The sequence below is a fragment of the Armigeres subalbatus genome, chromosome 2 (assembly GCF_024139115.2).
Source record: "Armigeres subalbatus isolate Guangzhou_Male chromosome 2, GZ_Asu_2, whole genome shotgun sequence".
Lineage (NCBI taxonomy): Eukaryota > Metazoa > Arthropoda > Insecta > Diptera > Culicidae > Armigeres > Armigeres subalbatus.
Window position 1 is genome coordinate 226,592,746 of NC_085140.1, and position 17,666 is coordinate 226,610,411.

Below are 17,666 nucleotides of genomic sequence, written 5' to 3' on the forward strand. Positions count from 1 at the left end.
GCAATTAATAGTAGAATATGTTCCGTTATACATGAAAAATATTAACACTCTTGCTATTTTTTCATTAACTGTCATACGTTCGAATTTCCATACATGGAAAATGATCCATAAAAAATTCAAATTTCCGTAACGTGATGATGATCCATAATTTCAGAACTATGATCCATAAATTTGTTCATAAATATCCCTAATTTTGTGTTTTGGATCATATTACCAAAAATATGGGGAAAATGAAAAAAAAATTATAGATCATATAGACTGTTCCAGAAATTATAAGCTCACTTGGTTTCTTGAATATTTCGAACTTTTTTCAATTTTTTACCGATTTTATGGAACATAAGTCATGTTATAGGATTTTTTCCTCCACACGGTTTTAAAGTGTTTGAACAACACAGTTTTAAGTAGTTTCTTCAAATTTATCATCAATATCCACTCAAAATGCATTGCATATGGTCATCATACTTATTCACCAAGCATTACAGGTGTCAAACTGAAGGAGAATTAGAAGGATTTGGTGCTGCTCCGAAAATCGTCAAATACATGTCGAGCACTCGTTTTTACTTATTTTTCAACATGTTTTATATCAATACCAAATTTTCAAAACGACTTATTTGCTAACGTCGATTAGACGATTCTGAGAGCACTCCCACGCAAACCAACACCATCAATAGATAGCATAAGCCTAAGTGTTGATGGTGTTGGTTTGCGTGGGAGTGCTCTTGGTTTGCGGAGTGCGCAAAATATTCAGAAAAATTGCATCATTATCTATAGGATGCACCGAAATTTTCATGGAACATTACATGCATTACAATTTGCAGACTATTTTCTAGTGTGCTTATAATTTCTTGAACAGTCTATATGACTAAAATTATAGATCAAAATCACGTTTAAAATTGCGTAAATTTGAATTTTAATGGATCAATATTTAGTTTTGCCTTTCTCGTACAACAAAGTTGTATCAGAAGGCTACAATTTCACTCCAAAAGTCTAATTTTGATATCGACCCAGCTCGAAAAACTGAGCACTTGTTTCTCTGTGCGTGTGTATATGTATGTGTTCATTTCATTTCATACCACTGATTCAACAATTTGACGTCACAATACATGGTTCGAGGCCACATCTCTCCATCCTTGATTGCGCCTGGTCAGCCGAACTTGCTCTTTGCGCTTCACGCTTTCTTGTATCTGCCGGATCGGAAGCGAACACCATCTTTGCAGGGTTACTGTCTGGCATGCTTGCAACATGCCCTGCCTATCGTACCCTCCCGGCTTTAGCTACCTTCTGGATGCTGGGTTCGCCATAGAGCTGGGCGAGCTCGTGGTTCATCCTTCGACGCCACACACCGTCTTCTTGCACACCGCCAAAGATGGTCCTAGGTACCCGTCTCTTCAATACTTCGAGTGCTTGCAAGTCCTTCTCGAGCATTGTCCAAGTTTCATGTCCATTGAGGACTACTGGTCTTGCGTTTTTTACATGACACATAAAAAAACAATTGGTGATGTATCCAGCTTCAGACATGTAAAACCGAAATCACAAAACATCTCTTCGGAAGAAACACAGGATTTACTTATTCCCGAAGAAGGTGATAAAGAAAAGAATACAATAAGACAAAAGAACGCAAGTAAAAAAATATATCATTACTCAAGAATAATACATCTATTGAATCTTTGAGCATGATGAATGATATGTGTCATTCATCTTTAGCTTGCATGGAATACCATGCGCCTCCATAATGACAAATATGTACAAAAATTCAGTCAACCTTGAGACTATAAACAGCAAATTTCACCTTTTTGAGCAAAAATGAGCAAAACGCCACCTTGATATTCGGATAGTAGAGAAAATTTACTACGGAACACATTTTATGTGATCGTTTCGAACTGCTTCAGCAGTAAGTGCTATATGAAATCGTAAGAATCGTTTTCTATGAAACTCATCAAATATATAACTTTTTTTAAAATAATTTTCATTAGTTTTGATTATACTGACATGGAGCAATAACTATATTTATTAGAGTGGGGCGCAGTTGTATGGAAAAACGCAAACTTCGTCCGATCAAGTGAGATCAAGGTTTTTCTGAATCGTTTTGGGACCCCAATCAACTGCGCAAAATATGGGCTCGATTGGTTGCGACCTCGCATGCTTCATCGCGTTTTTAATTTACATGGAGATTAGTATTGGAAAACGTACTTTTTTACATTTTTGCTATTAGCGGCTTCAATTTATCATCAATCACGTGACTCAATACGTTAGCATATAGTCTGGAAGATGCCGAAAGACTTTGCCGAAGAAGGTACATATCTCGAAGGTCTACAAAAAATGTTATTACATTTCGATAATTAATTGTTCAAACTATACGCAAGAAATCAATGTTTCTGCCAACACTACCGGACGACCTATGGTTATGGAAGGGCAAAACCCATCTTCCTTCTTGTCGGATTTTTTCTTTGCGAAATGATTCCGTATAGCTCCCAGTAGCTCTACAGCCCTATAAGATCAATTATTTTGAAATAACACACAGTTAAATCGTAGTTCGGCAGCGCTGGCAGAATAAACAATTTTTTGCATATGGTTTGAACACTCAATCTTCGAAGCGTTTTAACTTGTTTCGTTGACGTTCCAGCAACGTGCCTTCTTCAGCAAAGTTTTTCGGCATCCTTTGGGTTATACTTTAACGCAATGTGCCACTTAGTTTACGATGAACTAAAACCTCTAGTAGTAGAAATGCAAAATATACGTTCTCCCATACTAATTTCCATACAAACTTCAAACGCGATGCGGAAAGCGAGGAATCAACCAATCGGTCCCAAATTCTGCACAGTTTTTCAGGACCCAGAATGGCTTCAAAAAACCATTGACATGAAAAAATGACCATTACGCCCCACTCTAATATTTATTATGCTTCAAAACAAAACCTGTTGCACCCAAATCGAATTTGAACTGAATAAACTAAGGTTTTTGAAATAAACTTAGAACATGTGCATTGCGTATATGATAATTGCTAAAATTGCCCACCATTGCATCATTGGATGTGCGCTCGAAAATCGAGCTCTCATCCAATCCTCATGAAATTAGTAAGAAATGTTTTTCAATCTATGAGGAAATTATAAAAAAAATAGAAAGGTTATAAAATAAGACATACCTTTTTGAGGTTTTGTCCTGCCTCCGGCCATTGTGTCCTGGGTTGCCTCTGTGCAGCCCCTATCACCGCTCCATGGATCGACTCCCAGAGATTTTTTATTGAAAATTAAGTATATTTGGTCGTATAAAAGTAATTACATGCCAATTAATTTACAGTTCAACTTGCATATAAAACTATTAAAACTAATAAAACAATTCATCTACATCTACCCTATCATCACACTGGTTGATGTTGTCGCTAACGTTGCGTTGATTGCACTTATCCGTTCGTCGAGCTTCTGGCAGTATGCAGCCGATACTCATTCCGCCGACAATCGCTGGATGTGGTAAAGCATCGTTCGCTGTGATGTTTCGTTTGACAAGTTGACAACCGTGATCGAATTTTACTGCCAAAGAGATAGTGATCAGATGTACGAACCTTCGAATGTCTGCACATCGATTTCATTCGAGATATGCCGCCAATCTAACAGAACATACCCAACAAGTGATTTTGGCTGAATAAGCAATTTTTATTAGCAGAAGAAGCGTATTTTTTTTTTAAGAAAACAAGAGCTATCAGTTTTCAATGTTTGTTGGGTAATATATCTGGTTGCAAGTTTCAGCAATTAGGTATCTCCAGGTATGCTTTCGGATATTCTTAAGTGCAAAGTAGGTGCAGATGATGGCCATCCCTTTGCACTATAATTATCTCTGCACTATTAATCGAAAAAGTACTATCTCCAATTTGTCTAATTTATGTATCATATGAAAGTATATACCCTAGATACGAGAATCGGAAAATATTGAAGCGTTATGTTTATTCAGTCAAAAGATATGGGCTGGCGAAGTGAAAAAAGCTTATGAAAATAAAATAAAAATCCTTACTGTATACTGTGTGTTTTGGAGCCAATTTTTTATCTAATATAACGTTTTTCTATACCATTTCAAAGCTTAAAACCTCAGCTTTTAGACAGTTTTGTTAAATTAGGCCCTTTGTCTAACAACAATCGACGAACGGCTTTCTCGTATATCCAAGGCGAAAGAAAGAGATAGCAAAGCATGTGATGCCCAATACTACGAAACAAACTCTATGCTCTGGCTCGCATCGCAAACTTTTTTTTAAACTTAATTTTTGTTTTTTTTTTTTCTAGAATTAAAAAACACAATAGTAAAGTAAAAAAAGACTTGCGATGCTGCCTGTCTTATGCGTGTTGTTCAGTAAAGCTTGACTTCCACCGCTAGGTTCGCTAGCGTTTCGAAGTCCGTCGTCGGATTTATTGTTTGACGGTGCATAGATGTTGATTATGCTGTAGTTGAAGAATTTGTCCCATATACTCATCACACAGATGCTTTCGCTGATGGGTTTTCACCTCATTACTTGCTTCATCTACTTGCCCATCACTACGAAACAAACTCTATGCTCTGCCTTTTCACCGTCGCTGTAATAGGTGCTATATTTGAATGCAGTGTTGTAACAATTAACACAGGTAGCGAAATGTTATTGATCTTTGAAAGTTTTGCAATTTGATTTCGTACACCCTTTAGTGTATCAGAAAAAAAGCATTATTCAAACCACTATTTTTGAACTATTTAGCTATTAATTGTAGCTGCAATTCCTTCTGTATATGGAGTCTTTTCTATAATAAAGTCTCTTTGATTTCAACTTCATTATTCCCGAATAATGAAAAAGGCCTAAAAACAAAATTTGTTTGCGAAATCATGTAGCAAACTCGGTGTTTGTTCCTGATAGCTCAGAAATGATAGCTACTAATTAATGTTGCTACACTCTCTTACATTAAATAACTATTTTGAATTATAGAAGGTGTACAAATCAAACCATCTCATCAAAATTATTCTAGGATGTTAATTACTCTCTTAAAGTGGTATAAGTTTCCTTAAAGTTGAAAGATATCTAATATTCTTAAACTTATATTGGGAGTTGAAAAAACATAATTTCGAATGATTTTCAAGTATTTGTTCGGGAATCACTTGATTCTAGTGATTATATCGATGGTGATCAATTTGCTTCCAATTTACATTCTCTATAGTGATTAAATTTGTTTTGAAACAACTGCTATGTTAAATGTCCAATGCATCTGTTTTGTTGCATGACTTTTAAACTTGTTCAAATTGTTGATTTAGCATTTTTTTAAGAAACATTATTTGTTCTATCATTAACACATTATCATTCAAATAGCGATCCGGTGCTACATTCGTCCAGCGGTGAGAGATCAGATGTGCGATCTTTACTCGAAAAACTTATCCTTGAGGATGACCAATTCGATGTACAAGACATTCTTCCCAATACATTTGCCGATCCAGCATCATTGGTACTGAACTCGGATTATGCATGTCCAGTGGGTCAAGTTGTGCAAGTCCCTGATTGTGTACCATGCGCAGTTGGCACATATTTCAACACTACGAGTAAAACATGTATTGCATGTCCAAAGGGGTCATATCAATCGGAAATTGGACAACTTCAATGTAAGAGTTGTCCGAATATTGCTGGACGAGCAGGCGTCACTTCAATCACTGGAGCTCGATCGGCAGCCGAATGCAAAGGTAATGTATACTAGAAAGTCATCTATAAAAGTAGTTTAATTTCAATGATCGTTTAATGCTTGCTCTTAGAACGGTGCCCCGCTGGAAAGTATTTGGACACTGACACTGGTTTGTGCCAGCCCTGCGGTTATGGTTTCTATCAACCCAATGAAGGATCATTCTCCTGTGAAATTTGTGGACTAGGCCAAACAACGAGAATTGCTGAAGCTACTTCCAAATCCGAATGTCGTGACGAATGTAAGTCTGGGATGCAGTTGGGAGTTGATGGTAAATGTGAAGCATGCCCACGTGGAACGTATAGAACTCAGGGTGTACAACCGGCTTGTGCAGCTTGCCCTACAGGAAGGACCACACCTAAAGCTGGGGCATCCAGTATCGAAGAATGTTCTCTACCAGTTTGTGCCCCTGGTACTTACCTCAATGGAACTGTGAATGTATGCGTGGAGTGCGGTAAAGGATTCTATCAACCTGAACAACAGCAAACATTCTGCATACCGTGTCCACCAAACCATAGCACAAAAACTAATGCTGCGGTATGTTATCATGATTTACCTAATGGGGTTTGGATTTACTTAAGTAAATAATATCGTTTTTAGACAAGCAAAGCGGAGTGCATCAACCCATGTGCAAATGTTGCAGATGGCCAGCAGCATTGCGACCCCAATGCATTCTGCATTCTTATGCCAGAATCATTTGATTTCAAATGCGAATGCAAACCAGGTTTCAATGGGACGGGTATGCAGTGTATAGGTATTGTGGACTGTACTTTTAGACTCAATTCAGATAATGATTAACTTGAGTTTTAATTTTCTCTATTCGCAGACGTATGTGAAGGATTCTGTGAAAATTCCGGACAATGCGTAAAGGACATCAAGGGCATTCCTTCATGTCGTTGCAAGGGATCTTTCACTGGTACCAAATGTACTGAACGCTCTGAGTTTGCATATATTGCTGGAGGTATAGCAGCAACAGTAATTTTCATCATACTAATAGTTCTTTTGATTTGGATGATTTGCTCAAGGTATGGATTAAATGTTATTTATTCTCTATGCATTATTTTCACCTTTTTATCGATTCCTAATTGTAGAGCAAATAAGCGTCGTGACCCTAAGAAAATACTTTCACCAGCTGCAGACCAAACAGGTTCTCAAGTGAATTTCTATTACGGAGCTCACACACCATATGCAGAAAGTATTGCTCCTTCTCACCACAGCACATACGCTCATTACTATGATGACGAGGAGGATGGTTGGGAAATGCCAAACTTTTACAACGAAAGTTACATGAAAGAGGGTACGTATGATATAACCACGTTGGATTCTGATCCAGAAGCAACAACAATCTAAGGTCAATTGGAATAGTCACGAAATTATCAAAACCACACACATTGTATACTTCGTAATATTCATAGTCGTTGTTGGTGTGTGAATTACTGAAACATGTCTAAGGCAACCGTTTTCTTTTGGTAACGGGTATTCGGTAGTGATACTCAGATTTCATTTGAATTCTCTATCCACTTGTCGGGGGCCCTCCTTAACCGTGTGGTAAGACCCGCGGCTACAAAGCAAGACCATGCTGAGGGTGGCTGGATTCGATTCCCGGTGCCGGTCTAGGAAATTTTTGGATTGGAAATTGTCTCGACTTCCCTGGGCATAAAAGTATCATCGTGCTAGCCACATGATATACGAATGCAAAAATGGTAACCTGGCTTAGAAACCTCGCAGTTAATAACCGTGGATGTGCTTAATGAACACTAAGCTGCGAGGCGGCTCTGTCCCAGTATGGGGATGTAATGCCAATAAGAAGAAGAAGAAGATCCACTTGTCATACACACTAATTTCTTCTTTTTCGTTATTGAGTAAAATATTTTCTGTATCTCAGCAACCGAGACGTCACTTTTACTGAAATCTCGGAAAAAAAATTTGGGGTTGTATACAAGATACGACCGCTCGACGTAAACTACGTAGAACCAAATATAGTACACTGAACTTTTTCCGCTCTATATCTATTGAAGAGAAGGAACCATCACACCGACACTACTACCCTGATTGAGTAGCATCTCCCACTCTGTGCGGGAGTAGGAACCAAGGATGTTATCGATCATTTAGTAATTTGCGTTCAATCATTTAGTAGTTTGTCATTAACTCATTCCAAAAGCTGAATTTCCAAATGAGTTGTATGGTGGACTTCTACTGCGAAGGCTTTTCTACAACTCTGTCCAATAGTTCGTTGTTTGAATTCCACTAGTAACGGAGCTATAGCTATAGCTATAGCTATACGGTAACTTAAACTAAATGATAACAAAATTCCAATCATCTAGTTTGAGTTACTACAACTAGCGTTATAACTCCGTTATTGATCGAAATCTAACAACGGAGTATTATGCAGAGTTGTAGAAAAACCTTCGCACTAGAAGTCCACCACAATGATGTTAACGATCATTCAATAATTTGCGTTCGATCATTTAGTAGTTTGTCAATAACACATTCCAGAGACTGAATTTCAAAATAGGTTGTATGGTGGACTTCTAATGCAAAGGTTTTTCTACAACTTTGCCTAATAGTTCGTTATTATAATTCAACTATTAACGGAGTTAGAGCGCTAGTTGCAGTAACTCAAACTAAATGATTGGAATTTTGTTATCATTTAGTCTAAGTTACTGAAACTATAGCTATAACTCCATTACTAGTGGAATTCAAACAACGAACCATTAGGCAGAGTTGTAAAAAAACCTTCGCACTAGAAGTCCACCATACAACATATTTTGAAATTCAGCTTCTGAAATGTGTTATTGACAAACTACTAAATGATCGAACGCAAATTACTGAATGATCGTTAACATCCTTGATCCACCATACAACACATTTCGAAATTCAGCTTTTGGAATCAGTTATTAACAAACTACTAAATGATCCAACGCAAACTACTAAATGATGGATAACATCCTTCATAATGAGACCTCACTATCTAGCAGCTGGGCCCCAGGGTATTCATACACCCCAGTTAAATAATTGATAATACCCTAGAAGTAAGCAATTACCAAGGTTTGGAACGCGCTGTATAAGGGATGCATGATGAATGAAATAACTAAAATTTTCAATATTTTAGCGTTGGTGATCAAAAGTTTAAATACTACTGGCAAATTGGTGGAGAGTTTGCGAATCGATTGATATATAAATCTTCCAAATCCATTGAAAGATAAAGGACCTATTAATGTTACAAATCTTACATGATTTCGTGACGGTCTCCAATTTTGAAATTTTCATTTTACACCCTGTATCCGAGTCTTCCCCTCAGACGTAGTTTACGTCAAAATCATGTTTGCTGAAACTCAGCGGGAGATTTACAAACACTGCTGAGATCTCGGAAAAAAAATTAAGTGTGTAAGGCGAGTTAGTAGTATCCAGCTTACTTCCACCACTTAATTGTAGCTTCATAGAAGGCTATCAGAGATTACAAAAAGCAGAAGGATTATTATTCCTGGAAATGTAGTACTGTTGGGTTAGGATTTGCCTCTAGCTGACAATGTGACCACTCTACTTCGTTACGCATTGGAACTTAGCATGGACCGATTTACTCACAACTAGTTGCATTGGACGGGAAATGCAAAAAGAACGTTTTTAAAGGAAAGAACCCTATTGATTGATTAATATTCACCCAGCGTGCATGATCTCTTCTCTTATATATTTATATAGTGAACTCTCTCTAACTAGATGTTCTGTATCTCGATATTTTCTCTTACTCGATGAAATTCAAAGTCCCTTGAATTTTGCATACTGCGTTACCTCCGTAAGTAGATATTTCCCTTACTCGATATTCTCGATATAAGTCGAAGTAATTTCCCAAAGCATTTTCACCTCGCTAACTCGATGTTTTCAGAATAAGTTCACATGCACAATATATACGATGTCGGGCCATTTGGTCGAATGCCGTTTGGCCGAAAAATTGAAAAACTTATGTAATGAGTGTGAGTAATGAGTAGTAGGAATTACATAAAGTGTGCAGCGAGAAGTGAGGAATGAGACATTTAGACATTTCGCACATCTCATAATAGGAAATAGGAAGTGAATAGTAAAAAGTGAAAAGTCTAAAGTGAGAAGTGAGAAGTGAGAATTGAGAAGTGGGAAGAGAAAAGTAAGAATGGAGAAGTGACCAATTCGAAGTGAGAAGTGTGAAGTGAGAAGTGAGAAATAAAAAGTAAGAAAATAAAAGTAAAAATGAAAAAGTAAATTCTGAAAAGTGAGAAGTAAGAATTGAGTAGTGAGAAGTAAAAAGTGAGAAGTAAGAAATGTGAAGTGAAAGGAGAGAAGTGAGAAGTTAGAAGGCAGAAATTTGAGAAGTGAGAACTGTGGAGTGAGGAGTGAGAAGTGGAAAGTGGGAAGTGAAAGTGAAAAATTAGAAATAAAAAGTCAGAGGTGAGAAGTAAGAAGTTAAATATAAGAAATGAGAAGTGACAAATTTAAAGTGAGAATGAAAGTGAAGTGAGATGTGAGAAATGGAAATTGAGAAATGAAAGCAAAAAGTGAAAGTAAATTGTGAAAAGTGAGAAGAAAAAAGTGTGAAGTGAGAAGTAAGAATTTAGAAGTGATAAATGAGAGGTCAGAAGATAGAAGTGAGAAGTTTGAGAAGTGAGAGGTGAAAAATTAGAAGTGAGAGATAAAAAATAAAAGAGAGAAGTAAGAAGCGAGAAGTGAGAAATTCGAAGTGAGTGAATGAAAAATGAGAAGGAAGAAGTGAGGAGTGAGAAGGGCGAAGTGAATGGTAAGAAATGAGAAGAACAAAGTGAGTAGTGAGAAGTGAGAAGTGAGAAATGAGAAGAGTGGAGTGAGAACTGAGAAGAGGACCAAGTAGTGAGAAGTGAAAATGAGGTGAAAATTGGAATGCTGGAAGAAAAATATAAATATGTTCTTTATCTCGATACCTCCCTAACTCAATGGTCCCTTCAATATCGAGTAAGGGAGAGTTCATAAAACAAAATTGGCATTTGTACGACCGCGCATCACTCAAGAATAGACAGTCTGATTTTTGCTAATTTATATTCGTTTTCTTCTTCTTTTTACGAGGAAAATTGTTATGGTAAAATTGGAATGCTTTGAAAATAAAAACTTAATATTTCAAATTAAGTTGTTTTTCGTATAATTTGCATGGAATTTTTAAATGTTGGCCATGTATATAGGGTTACTGCTCCTGGGCTTCATCTCATAGCTTCGATATTCATCCCACGATAGACAAAGCAATGAACACGAACACGCATGTTAACAAGAAGAAGCGACGAAATTTGTGCCGTATTTCTTTGTATCACGATGAGATGAATATATATTCAGGGGAAAGGAAAACGGAATAGTTCTCCTATGTATAAAACGACGTTGTAAAAAAAATGAGAGATATTCTGAAGAATCAATTTGTTTTCTAGAAAAAATGTTCAATTTTTGGCCGGGTCAGCTAGTTTACTGTAAACCGTTTATATAAGCAGTAAGATAGGCAATTATTTTTCTTATTTATTACACCGAGAAACGTGTAATACGTGTAAACGTGGAAAAATGTGCAATATATTTTAAATTCATAATGGGATAAAATTATTATAATAATTATATAATCACTAGGGTGGTTCAAAAAATCGATTTTGCTCCACAGTGCTCATCTGATTCTTTACCTTGTTCTGAGTGTCCTCTGAAAATTTAAGCTCATTTGGATTAAAACTGATTTAGCACAAGCCGTTTCAAGTTCACATGCAAATTAGTATGGGGAAATTTATTTTTCCATTATACTGTTAATGACGCTTCACCATCAAGCGCAGGTTAAAAGAAAACCTACATAGCTAAAAGGAATACTCAACAGCTTTCACTCAGTGAAAACCGCATCTCAATTAATCGTTCCAATAATTAGTAATCGAATTTAATCTATACCGTGGATTTCTGGAGCTAATTGCATAACTCATCAACAGGCAACATTGCTGCTCGTGGCGCGAAAGATAGCACACACAAATTCAGGCTACTATGTTGCACTGCACATTTCAGTGATGCCCTCAAAGGAGTTTAACGATCATGACTAGAGATTCGCATCCTGCCTTAAAAACGATTACTGATTATTGGGACGATTAATCAACATGCGGTTTTCGTTGGAGTGAAAGCAGTTGAGTATCCCTTTAGCTATGTAGGTTTTCTTTAACCTGCGCTTAATGAAATGTCATTAACAGTATAATGAAAAATAAATTTCCCCATACTAATTTGCATGCAAACTTGAAACGGCTTAAAGCTAAATCAGTTTTAATCCAAATGAGCTCAAATTTTCAGAGGACACTCAGAACATGGTAAAGAATCAGAAGAGCACTGTGGAGCAAAATCGATTTTTTGAACCACCCTAATAATCACCTTAAGGCACATGGATGACGCAAATGAACTCTATCCAAATGTCAATATTGAAATTAGCATTGTAATAATTTCCGTAAGTGAAGTATGAAAATTAGTATGTAAAATTTACTTTCATTTTTTTATGGACCGTTCGCTCTTTAGGTGCACAAAAGAAAACATTTTTTAAAAATCGGTAATAATGGAGCAGCTTTAATATCCTAGCCAATAGATAAAGTTATGAATTTGCTAACAAAAATGAGATTGATGTTATTTAGTATTAAAATCTACCAAATATTGCTTGCACCACTAATGGGTACATTGTTGCTTTAGTGGAGGTAAAAATTATTTATAATTCCAATAGTGGTGCTATCCATTGATTTCTTATGAGACTCGCCACTTTTGGAACAGTTGCACCACTATAGGTGCAAGGGAGTCAATTGTTTTCAATAGTTTTGCAAGCGAAATCTTAGGATGAGTTAAATTAAACAAGACATTTAAAGCACGACTGGAATCATCGTGAAGTGTATAATTATGATTGATCCCAAGGAAAGTTGGGCAAAGAGAACAGCTTTCTGAATGATTCACCACCGTCGTCTGTCTCTTTCCGTCCTTCGGAAAATTGTGATTGTGTTAGTGCAACTCATTCAAAAATACGGATTTATGTAGTGGTGTGTTGCCAACCTTCATTCCCCCTTAAAAACCCACTACCTCCACTATTGATGCTACCTCCACTAAGGAAGGGTACGGTTACCCTATTTGATGCCCTGATGCTTTGGACAAAACTTTAGCCAAATCGGCCAATGTTTGGGCGGTGCTAAACTCATTGGAAGTTCATATGGAAAATGTTTGGAGAAACATCCAAAAACATTAATTTGGAGCTAGATGGCATCGTTAACGATGAAGATCTATGATACTCTTTCTGTTATTGCAGAATTTGAAACATAATGTTATGCTGAGCAAAATTCGTTTCGTTTACACTAGAAAAGTAATAAATTCAACGCTTCAGTAAAATGCTGATAACTTTGCTTGATAAACTCTAATCTCCTCGCGGCTTTCAACATAACATTCTATATTTAATTCTGCGAGAACTGAATGAGTATCATAGTTTTTTATCTTAAATGGTGGCATCTAGCTGCAAATGGCATTTTTTCATAAAAACGTCCAATGAGTTTAACCGTGAATATGGATGTGAATATTTGATGTGAACTATATCTGTTTTGTAATGCCACGTTATACAGAATTAAAAGTTGCCTTATTGTCCATTTTTAATATTTATTTTTAATATTATATCAGGATTACATGGTACAAACGGAAAACTAAATTCCTTAGCACGATCAAATGCTTCTTTATATGGAACGAAGGAGGATCTTTACGATAGACTGAAAAGGCATGCCTACACAGGCAAGAGAGGTAAATTCACAAAATTTCTTCTTAATAAATATTAAACATTTTTTCCCACAGAGAAAAGCGACAGTGACAGCGAAGGAAACTAATCCCTTTCTTCAAAGTTATTCGAAAGATTTTAACTCAACGAAACAACACCAAGATGATGGTTGCCATCTATTATTCTTCCCGCTGGCGCAATACTCAACCATTCTGTAATTTTCATCCGGGAAGAACATTTAAAACATTTTGCAAGTTACGTCATTTAGAATTATGGTTCAAAATTTAGTGCAACAAACCTTATTCGAAGAAATAAAGAAACCCCTCTACTTATCTGGATAGGTTCGAAGATTTTATCTAGAAGTTTTTGTTACGTTTTGGAGCACTATTGTCAAATATATTTTAATTGATCTAGGCTAGACTAGTAGAAATGAATATCCAATAAAAACTGATATCCCTTTCATCTGTTTTAAATAAGACTTATATGCTAGACTTTTGCAATACCACTTCTTAACCATACCGAAGTCCCAAAGTCCGTACAACGCTGTAAACGGAAATTTAGCGACTTGAAAAATTTCGGAGCTGACCGCTACCATCCTGAGTTGGCTCTTGATAAAGACGCTAGATGCTCCAGCCTGGGAGTTGAAAAAATGCCTTGGAGCTGGTGGAACTGAAAAGTAAAATAATAATAAAAAATAAAAATAAATAAATCAGATGACGTCAATAGGTGGAATAAAACGTAAAATTAAAGGCCCACTACTCAGTAAGAATGGAAATAATATTTTGAAAACAACCTTATTGTTGAGCGCCAATCTCGGGTTGATGCAGGTGTAGATTTCTACTTGTGACTATTTACCGTTGTTTCGAAAGATCGAGAACAAGCTATGGTTCTCACAGACAAGGTTCATGCCAACATATTATTTTTTCTAGAATCATACATTGTTAGAAGAGCAGGATTGGTGGGATTTAGACATGGAAATTCGTAAATTCGGTCCCTTTTAAAATACATGAGGACCAAAATCCGGGGCCCTCCTTAGCCTAGCGGTAAGATGCTGAGGGTGGCTGGGTTCGATTACCGGTGCCAGTCTAGGCAATTTTCGATTTGGAAATTGTTTCGACTATTCCGGGCATAAAGTATCATCGTGTTAGCCTAATGATATACGAATGAAAAAACTATAACTGGCTTAGAAATCTCGCAGTTAATGACTGTGGAAGGGCTTAGAGAACATTAAGCTGCGAGATGGCAAGGTCCCAGTGGGGGATGTAATGCCAATAAGAAGAAGAAGCGAAAGAGGCCTCATATTCACCAGAAAATTTTACCAATGTGTTAGGCTACTTTTACTCGACTTAGTCTGACATTTGCTCAGTATGCCAAGCTGAGCCTATCGAGTGAAATTTCAACCTGGTAATTTTATATTTCCTGTGCAATCTTTGTTTGTGGGAAAACTACGGTGAGAATCGAATACTCGGAGCGAAAAGGGCTCAATATATCTAGGGAATAATTTAAACGTGCATACACCAAATATACAAAAATAGAAACATATTACATTAAGCTATGTTTATCGGTTCAGCTTCTTCATAGAATATGACACCAAGTATAAACTTAATTGTGTAATCTAACAGCATATGCATGTTCATTCTTGGTATCAGTATAGTTAGGCGTGAAGTCAAATTAGAGCTTCCGATAGGCACATTGATATTCAATTTGGATTCTCATAATATGAATATCATTTACACTTCAGCTCATGAATACATTAATCACCATCTTAAATTACCATCATCCTTTACTTTGAATTCGTCTTAATAATTCAATATATACGTTTTATCCCACATGTGATTGATTTTCTTACGCATTGTATTAATTGGTTGTGGAATGTTAGGCAAAGTATTTCGATTGGAAAGTTTTTGTTTATGGCATTTTTTGGAATATTAATGCATCCATTTCCGAGCGATCAATCCGAACATATCCTAGCTAATGGTTTGAACCATGAAAATTATTATTTCAAAGTAAAAAATCAAGAGGAAATTTCTTCAATTATTTTCCAACCTGAAAAGATCCAGAAACAATATTGAGTTTTGTAAGGTTTCCACAGGTTTGCGGTATAACGTTGCACGAAGAAAAAGAAACAGGAAGATGATATACGGAAAACTGCACAGGAAAATATATGAAGAAATTTTTGAAACTCTTCTCAAACATTCTAGAAGCAATTTAGGGCAACGGTTTAGCACTTCATCCCATAGCTCCTATGTTCATCCCAATAACAAAGCAATGAAAAGGAATTTGGTTTGTTTCTTATTTTGTGCATGTCAGCAAAAAAAAAAACCAAGAGATTGTGGTGCTGTATTTCTTTGAACTAATTCCCATTACGCATTTTGTATTATATTACTCTTGCTGACTTATGAAGCAGTTCAATTGCCAGACCCTGTATTGCAAAATACCCGACTAGAAGGTCCTATCAAAATTATATCAACATATTTTATTATGTTATACTAATTTTTTATAACAACATGGTGCAGGATGTTGTTAAAATATCTTAATATCTATCAAAAATTACACTACTTGAAACAAAAAAACTTTCCAAAGTTGTTAAAATTTTTTTCATAAAAATAACATATTCTGCTAGAAATTTATAACAGAATCAGGTACAAAATATATTGTTCACTGTGCAGCTGGAATTTTTTACAGGTCGTGATAAGTTTCCAGATTGTGATCAACAATCAGATATTTTCGTTTTTGTCTCAACAAGAATATTTTTCAAGAACATGAAACTAACATCATTACAAATTAGGCAACCTTTTCAAATTATATCAGTGTTGTGCTATCTATGGCTGGGAGACTTTGCTACATCTATTTTAATTGCCTACTGTTGGGCAATTCAGTGTCAAGCATATTTAAATCATATTATGATAAAATCCTGTTACAACATTTGAAAGATAATAGCTACTAAGAACAAAATTGTATCAAAATATATTATAAATATCACAATATGTTAAAATTTCCTTATGCTCTTCTAGTCGGGTATCTCTTAAATTCATCAATTTAAAAGGAATTCAGGAGTTTTTCTCAATATTTTTTATTACAGCTCGATATTGAACAACTGTGGTTGTATTGTAATCTCAATATTCGCTCAACGTAATATTCTTTATTTTTTTAGTGCACCATTTTCTCCTAGAAACAGTTATGAAGAAATATAATCAATAGATACCATCAGTGAGCGACAAGCATAAAATGTAAAAGAATTCAAATACAAGGGACGGTAATTTGTGAGAAAATGCATTGTTGAATATATTCACTAACATCCACTTTGGTAAGGGTTTGAAAAGTGAAGTGAAGATCACTATTCCAAGCCAAACCAACTATTTTTATAGATTGCAGATGAAAACATTACAAAAAAGCAAGCGGCCTTAAAATCGAATAAAGGATTGTGATTGAAATATGTAAGAAATATTTTTCCTATGAAACATTGTGTGCTTTTGTATGCTGACATTTTATTTTCTCCGATACATTGTCCATAGCTAAACTTGTACTATTAATTAATTGATCTCTTGTAATACTTAAATGGCTACAAGCATACGGCAAACACATGAAATCAAAAGAAATCAAAATAAACACTATCACTTCGTGTAAAACTAAAAAAAAACTATTTAATTTGTCTCACTTGTATCCTAGATAAGAGTATTTGTCAATTCCAGAGAGAGTTGTTGTATTCCTAAGGACTACCTTCGAAAAGTGCTCTAAATTCACCACTTTTTGGCCTAGGTAAACTCATTCTTAAACTTTGATTTAACTCTGTCAAACTCAGGTCAGAATGAACTTTTTTTAAACTTCCACTTTCATCGCTGCATAGAAAAGAGAATATTTCATTTGTTTGAATTTGATCAGATACACTTTTTGTGACTCACCTTAGATTATTTAAATTATTTTCAGCTTCAACTGCTAACGCATTCACCACAGCGCTTATTTGATTTGTTTCTGCATTGGCCGATTCGGATTCCTCTTTATGGGCCATAATATTAGGATTCTTTCCGATTTTGTTTAATCTAAAATGGTTACATATGCATCAGTTTCAAGTCTTTACTAGTACACCCAGGTTTTTTTTTACACGGTTGGAATTCTTCAATTTCTCGGTAAACCTGAACTTTCACAACTTTTTTATACCCCCTGAATTTTCTTTGATTTTTTGTGAATTTTTTCGTGGGGTTAACTCATTGTTTCGTTGACGCTTAAGGTCTTAAACGACTAAAACCAAA

The 17,666-nt window shown here is 35.8% G+C and overlaps 2 protein-coding genes across 14 annotated transcripts in view; one reads left to right on the top strand and one right to left on the bottom strand.

Moving 5' to 3' along the window:
• The window catches only part of LOC134211795 (sushi, von Willebrand factor type A, EGF and pentraxin domain-containing protein 1), a 66,564-nt gene extending 52,666 nt beyond the window's left edge, over positions 1 to 13,898 (top strand). For all 3 annotated transcript variants that reach the window (XM_062689026.1, XM_062689025.1, XM_062689027.1), the window contains 7 exons: positions 5,318 to 5,682; positions 5,752 to 6,215; positions 6,279 to 6,432; positions 6,505 to 6,703; positions 6,770 to 6,975; positions 13,326 to 13,442; positions 13,494 to 13,898. In XM_062689026.1, the coding sequence (XP_062545010.1) occupies positions 5,318 to 5,682; positions 5,752 to 6,215; positions 6,279 to 6,432; positions 6,505 to 6,703; positions 6,770 to 6,975; positions 13,326 to 13,442; positions 13,494 to 13,525 (1,537 nt within the window). In that variant the 3' untranslated portion in view covers positions 13,526 to 13,898. The remainder of the gene's footprint in view (positions 1 to 5,317; positions 5,683 to 5,751; positions 6,216 to 6,278; positions 6,433 to 6,504; positions 6,704 to 6,769; positions 6,976 to 13,325; positions 13,443 to 13,493) is intronic.
• LOC134211796 (potassium/sodium hyperpolarization-activated cyclic nucleotide-gated channel 2) overlaps positions 13,780 to 17,666 on the bottom strand; it is a 104,935-nt gene continuing 101,048 nt past the window's right edge. For 6 of the 11 annotated variants that reach the window (XM_062689037.1, XM_062689036.1, XM_062689035.1 and 3 more), the window contains 2 exons: positions 17,319 to 17,456; positions 16,861 to 17,255 (listed from right to left, as the gene is read on the bottom strand). In XM_062689037.1, coding sequence (XP_062545021.1) covers positions 17,126 to 17,255; positions 17,319 to 17,456 — 268 coding nt within the window. In that variant the 3' untranslated portion in view covers positions 16,861 to 17,125. Of the gene's footprint in view, positions 14,086 to 16,859; positions 17,256 to 17,318; positions 17,457 to 17,666 lie in introns of those variants that run through there. The other 5 variants (XM_062689029.1, XM_062689028.1, XM_062689032.1 and 2 more) reach the window with 2 other exon arrangements.